This window comes from Lycorma delicatula, chromosome 6 (assembly GCF_047948215.1).
Source record: "Lycorma delicatula isolate Av1 chromosome 6, ASM4794821v1, whole genome shotgun sequence".
Classification (NCBI taxonomy): Eukaryota; Metazoa; Arthropoda; class Insecta; order Hemiptera; family Fulgoridae; genus Lycorma; species Lycorma delicatula.
The window spans coordinates 3,744,720-3,751,921 of NC_134460.1; the positions used below are offsets into that span (position 1 = coordinate 3,744,720).

The 7,202-nt window shown below is 32.3% G+C and overlaps 1 protein-coding gene across 1 annotated transcript; it reads right to left on the reverse strand.

Moving 5' to 3' along the window:
* Positions 1–622: 622 nt before the first annotated feature.
* On the reverse strand, positions 623–6,789 carry LOC142326302 (uncharacterized). Its single transcript, XM_075368685.1, has 3 exons — positions 6,717–6,789; positions 1,329–1,691; positions 623–1,044 (listed from the first exon to the last, which is right to left on the reverse strand). Exons 1-3 carry the CDS (start codon positions 6,726–6,728, stop codon positions 775–777), a joined length of 645 nt encoding a protein of 214 aa, XP_075224800.1. The 5' UTR covers positions 6,729–6,789; the 3' UTR covers positions 623–774.
* Between the last annotated feature and the right edge of the window lie 413 nt (positions 6,790–7,202).

Here is a 7,202-nt window from a genome sequence, read left to right on the forward strand (position 1 = left end):
AAAAATTAGAAGTCGATTAATGTAAGTGATTTCTAATACTTATTCGTATAATTAATTAATTTTATGAATTCGTTTAATTAAACGTGACGCACTCGAAACTTAATATTTCATTTTATGTTTAAATGAAATCGAAATACAAAAAAAAATTAGATGTATTTTCTGAGTAATGTTTGAAAATTATTAAAAAGAAAATTTCATTTAAACATCTGTTAGCGACGGTATTTTTTGGTTTTTATTTTTAAATTTTTAACTCGATTGATACTTATATATATTACTGTGTCGTATGAGGGTTTGAAATGTTTGAAAACGTCCCTCCTCAGAGGAAAACATTTTCGTATAAAAACAATTAAAGAATACTTACATATGCTTTTTTGTTTTATTTACAGTTGATTTTTCATCGCTCTTTCCAGTATAAAAGAAAGTAAAGAATTTTGTTTAAACTATGTATACGTATACGTATATTTAGAAATAATGCGGGTTAAAAATCGTGTAGATTTTTGTTACCTTACTTCTAGTTTCCGAAATTATACTTTTTGTTTATAACAATCGTGTTGAGTTTTGCCGGCGCTATATTTTGTGGGAAAATATAGGGGGTTCAGGATGAAAAATAAGGTAAACGATATTAAATTAAATAATATTATTTTATTGATGGTATTTTTGGTATAAAACACATAAACCGCGATACTATTTTGACAAAATTAAAATAGTATCGATGCTTAAACGGGTTTTATTGACTGGATGACGTTATAAAATTATACGGTAAATTTTTTAAAATCACCACGCATGGTGGTAGGCTTTAGCGATTACTGGAGCGTGTATGCCGGCGACTGGGACGGCGGATGCGTGAACAATCGGTGCAGCGTGTGCGTGAACAACTGGTGCAGCGTGTACAACAGCTGGTGCAGCCTTGATGACTGGAGCTGGAGCGGGTACTGCTACTGGAACCGGTACTGGAGCTGCTACTGGAACTGGAACTGGAGACGGGTGAGCTTTGACTTCGACTTCGCTTACGTACGGAGTGTGTACTGGAACATCATACGGCACCTGAAAAAATAGAATATTTATTACGTAAAAATAACCTAGATGAGTAGCTCATTTAATCGTATTTATTTTATGTTTATCGATAATTCTAACCCGATTCAGCCGTGTATCGTACATTTGTACAATACGTATACGTAGTACATGTACTTCGGAAATTAAATTAATCGATTGTGTAAAGTACATTTACAATCGGCCTTTCATATCTAATTTGATATAAAGAGCGCGAATTTCCCCTCATATCTGAAACATATACTTAGAAAAAGAACAATAAATTAGATTAATCTTACCTGCTTTACAGATACTTCAGGCTGAACGTGAGTAACCTTAGGAACAACAGTTTGAACTGAACGGGCCGGTGCAACGACCGGGGTCTGAGAAACGGTATGTGCGGGTGTAGCAAGTACTCCGAGGTCGGGTTTAATGACTGTTGATGTGTAACCGGTTACAACCGGGGTCGGAGCGTAATGAACGGTTTTGGAGATGGCTACGCCTGGAGCGCTGTATACTACTGGAGCGGTAGCTACCGGTAAAACGGCTGGAACCGCTTTAACTAGTGGAGCGTGAGCAGCATATACTACCGGGGCCGGAGCGGCGTAATGGATACCGCTTGGAGCAGCAAAGGTTGCGGCAAAGAGAGCAGATAACACCACCTGAAAAATTAAAATAAAAAATATATATAGGTCTAGATTATTATAATGTTGATACAAAATAAAGCGGCTACTGATCTTAAGACCGTCAAAGTTAATTTTTACTGAAATGTTTTACGTTAACTTCTCGCTAAGAAGTTTAGCGAAGAGTTCGTATTTTGAGAATTTATAAATTTTCTAATTCATATCATCAGACAGTCAGACAGATGTTACGGTTATCGAAAATTTATATCCGTAATATGTATAATATAACGGGCGAATAAATAATTTATATGAAAGTCCCCGGTATAACTAGGGGAGCTTTATCTGATCGAGAACCTGATTCGCCAGGCCAGAAATGTTGTCGATTAGAATACGACACTAAACGGTCGGGGAACAGTGCCGGAGGATCGGTAATTTTGAATGGAAAATTCTAGTATCGGCTATGCACATTTAAAGGCAAGCGACATAAAAGCCGCGCCCCAAACTTATATAATAGATAACTATGTAATATAAATGTTGTATCTTGAATCGAATCGCTTTCTTTAATCGGAAATTATTGAGTTCGACACAAATTTATAATTAAGTTTGTAATAAATAATATTTACTCTTGTTTTTATATTACATGCACAATGGCAAATGAAAACACCATTTGATTACTATTTTTGCAATCTTTAAGAAAAATAGTAGTTAAAAGTTTCGGTTAATTTATAAGCGATACGAATTCAAACAAATTTAATTAGCGGATGAGAAAAAAAATTGCTCGTAGTAGTTCTGAAACAACGTAACGGTGGAAAGTAGAAAAAATATAACTCGCCTGATATATGATTTTACGAGGGATATCTCTGAAGTAAAGACCGCTAGGAAATTTCTCTCCTTAAGTTTGGCGAACGTGTGTCGTTCATAGCCTACCGGTAATGTACACACTGCATTGTTTTCTATAAGTTGTCGCGTTGTAGTATCTTTGATTACGTGCGAGTTATTAGTTTATAAAATTAGTAGGAAAATCGTCGTTGCCACCGACTAAAATACGTGGAGTCATATGATTTTTAAACCAACAAAACCTTAAGCCGGCTGAAATTCATAGGCAGTTGGTTGCTGTGTACGGTGATAATGTAATGCACGAAAAAAACATCCGAAAACGTCGTGAAAGGTTTAGAAATGACAGTATTAATGTGCACGATGAAGAACGTTCGCGGAGGCCCTCACCGAGGAGTTGTTGAAACGCGTCGATGATGAAATCAGAAAAAAATCTTCTGTCAACGATTTCCGACCTGCCCTTCTTTTTCCTGCCGTTTGAAGAGATGTTATTAGTCGCATTGTTCTTGACCGTTTAGGCTTCAGAAAGGTTTGTGCACGTTAGATGCCGCACGTCTTAACGGAACGTCACAAAAAACATCCCAAGGTGGGATCGGCTTTGAAATTTTTGATGCGATACACAGAAAAAGGCGATGAGTTGCTTAATTCGATTGTTAACGGCGATGAAATATGAATTTCGTATTATACGCCAGAGGGAAAACGGCAGTCAAGTGAACGGCGTCATTCTCAATCACCAACCAAACCGACAAAGGTCAAGGCCACAGCCATATGGACGCAAACCGATAGCCAAAGTCTTTTGGGATCGGTTTGGCATACTGCTGATTGATTTCATGCAGCGTGGAACGACTGTAAATGTAGAAGACTACTGCGAAACTCTACGTAAGTTACGGCGCGCCATTCAAAATCGGCGTCGTCCTGTTGCACGATAATGCACGTCCACATTTTGCGAGTCCGACACGTGATTTACTGAGAACATTCGGATAGGAAATTTACGATCACCCACCATACAGTTCGGACTTAGCTTCTTCTTATTACCATTTGTTTGAGAAATTGAAAAAAAAAATTGTGTGGTAAGCGATTCGCGGGTAACGATGAACTTAAAAATGCTGTTAATCGGTGGCTAAATGGACTGGCGGGAGAATAATACGACGAAGGTATATTGAAGCTGGTGTATCGCTACGATAAATGTCTCAAATCGTGTGGCGATTATATAGAGAAGTAGTATAAGGTATGTAGTTTAAGAGAAATAAAAAAATATTTATAAAGTTTTGAGAATAAAGTTTTTTACAGTGAAATAAATGGTCTTTGGTTTAGAGATAATCTCTCGTAATTTAAAGTCGGGAAATTTTATTTTACTTTTTATAAATCAAAAACACCGTACAATTATTACATTAAAAACACGATAACGTTCATTCCCTGGAAAGTAATTACATTTTTTTAATTATATTTATTACTATTATCGGATTAAATAATAACTCGGAGATACGAGTTTATTTTAATTATAGGTACGGTTTATTTCCTCGAAAGATCGATAGAAATTAAATAGTTTATGAAACCAAGTTTAAGTAAGAAAACGCGATTCGTGTAATAGACCCACGCATTTCTAAATACGATTTATATTGCGTAGTACGATTATTTAAAAGTACGCGCAAGAAATTATGTTTGCTTTTATAATGCGGACTTCTTTTAATTATTTCGTTCAAGTTTATCCAGTTACGGGTGCTCTCGATGTTAAAGCTAGCATTTTTGAATATATTTTTCGCAGTAAAATGCATTTCGATTTTATGAATTATAATAATTTTTTTTAGAAATGGTGTGATGCACATCTATCGAAACATTAATTAAGTTGTAGTATTCTTTATTTATTATCGCTTAGTATTTAAAGTATTAAATATTTTTAAAAGTAAAACGATCATAATTCAATATCATATCGTTCTTTTTATTCGAGCGAAATTATTATCGGAAATAATATCGTCAATCTCCGTGGCGGAGGTGGTAGCGTCTCGGCCTTTCGTCCGAAGATCCTGGATTCGAATCCCGGTCAGGCGTGGCATTTTTCATACGCTACAAAATTTCATACTCCACGTATAAGCTTCGGAATTTCGGTGTAATTCATCGACCAAAAATTAAAAAAAAAAAAAGTAATAATATAGCGATTACGTGAGTTTTTTTGTCTATTCTTTTTTAAACGAATTTGTATCCTTTAATACTTGAATGTTTACTTTTATTTGTTTACTTATTTTTGTGTTTAACTCATTTTTTATGTGTTAATCCCAGTTTTTTTTCCTAAAGTATTAGCGAAGTAAGATTTTTCTGGATTTTTATTTCTATATGCTCGGTTTACAACATAAGGGTGTTATAATCTGAAAATTTGTAGCTTTTGAAAAATCCCGTGGCTGGGACCTTCAGATAATGTTGAAGCAGTTTTAGGAGACGTATTTAATATCGCGTAGTTGGATTATTTTATTATTAAGCAATTCTCATTAATTACAGTCTTCTTAAGAATGATTGTTATTATTAAGATAAAAATATATTCCACTTATCTAAACATATAGTTTAAATAAGTATCTAGATTTGTCTTATGATCTAGTCACCAATGTTACTGTTATTTGGGTATTTTTAATAATTATCTAATAGACGATTAGAATATATAAGATATTCTAAATATATATATATATTTATTTCATTAATATATATATATTATATAATATTATATTATATTATGATATTTTTATAATATATATATTATTTTATTCTTATTTATATATAGTAATAGTATAATATATAATAATAATATATGATATATATATATAATGTTCGTGATTATAATTAACAATATTGAATGGAATTTAATTAAATAATTAATTAATAATATGGGTTATTAATTTAACAATTATCTTATTAAATAATTAATTTAACAATTATCTTATTAAAAAAATAACATACATTAATAAAATTATTATTTTTTAAAAATTAATCTATATATTATATAGAAATTTATAAATCCTATTTTATTCTTTATTTTAATGTGTTTTTACTTCCTTGTACGAAATAAAGGAAGTATTGTGATCGAGAAAAACCTCGGTTTTCAGATTTCAACGAAAATATCCGCTTTGATCATCCCTGAATCCATTTTGTCTAGTTTCGGCGTGACGTCTGTACGTACGTATGTGCGTATGTATCTATCGCATAACTCAAAAACGATTAGCCGTAGGATGTTGAAATTTTAGATTTAGGACTGATGTAACATCTACTTGTGCACCTCCCCTGTTGATTGCAATCGACTGGACCAAAAGTGTCCAAAAACGCCAAAAATCCAAAACATTTGGATTTTAGTTTTTTTCTTAACCGCAGTAATAAGCTCTCATTGAGAACTTTTCAACGATATATCATAAGAGGTATTTATTTTTATCGGTTCGGTAGTTATAGCCGAATAAAATTTTAATTAATGAAATATTTGGATTTTGCAAGGGAAGGCACATCGGTTCGAATCAGACTTAATTTCTTTTTTTTTAAATTTATATATATATTGATCTATTAATAATTCTTAACCTGTCATTATAAACAAATTTTTACAATAAATAATAATTCAATAATAACAATAAAAAACAAAAATTGTGGATAAATATCAGAAGTTATTAATGAAATAAACTTTTATGCGCTTTTCATTTAAAATAAATGCGTATATATAATTTAATAGGGGTACAAGGAAGTCATGTGGTGTTCACACCAGTTTATTTTACGGATGTATTACAATCTCCCTTATACAAATAATATTGAACACGATAACTGAATGCTAGAATACTAGGAACGTCGAAGTGTTTTTTTTTCGGTAATCATATGATTTTTAATGCAAATACTTAATAGGCTTTCAAATAATTAAATTCAAGGGTAATTTATTTTACTCCGCTTCATTCCGTTAAGAAATTAATTTAATTTATTCTAATGTTATATACATTTCGAATATATTTATTTATTAAAAAAATCCTGCGCGGTAATAAAAATAATAAATAGAATATATATTTGATTTCTTAAAATACCGGTTTAAATTTTCCATATTTTTATTTGAGAATGTACTTGTAGTAAAAAATATATTTTTCTTTATTATCTAATTTATTTTGTTTTTACTAATCGTAATTGAATATTAATAATTTTTATTTATTTAAAATATTTATCTTATAAAATACGTAAAACATAATATTAATGCGCATATTATATATAAAAACTTACCAGCTGATTCATTTTGTACAGGAGGTCTGTGTCGGTAGCGCCTTGATGGTACTGTAAGCGAAGTAACGTACTGTCGGTCGGTCACACAGCACTTATATACTTTACAAGGGTGTGGTCTCCTAGCAGAGGCCTTGCCACTCGAACTTGTCCCAACACACATCGTCGTTAAAGAATTATGAATTTTTAATATTTTATTTCCCGGTTCACCGTCTTTCTTACTTAAGAATATTTTTTGAAACTCGATAATTTATTTGAGCGAGTTGAAACTCGGCGCTTGCGTGTAGGGTCTACTCGTTAATCGAACGCACGTAGAGCGTTGTATTCTGAAAATCAGTTTGTTTTTAATCGCGAAATGGTGAGCGGATCGGAAACGAAAAGCTGGGAAATAAGCCTGTAATCGGCTCGGCTCGGCTCGGCTTTTTCTTTTGTCGAGTTAAACTTTTCTATTATCGATGGTGTGCAATAGAAATTATTATTATTACTATT

Bases quoted from the DNA above. Each gene is read 5' to 3' on its own strand.
- LOC142326302 (XM_075368685.1), bottom strand. The intron at 1,045-1,328 runs GTAAGATTAATC...CTATTTTTTCAG, and splicing joins CTGAAGTATCTGTAAAGCAG to GTGCCGTATGATGTTCCAGT.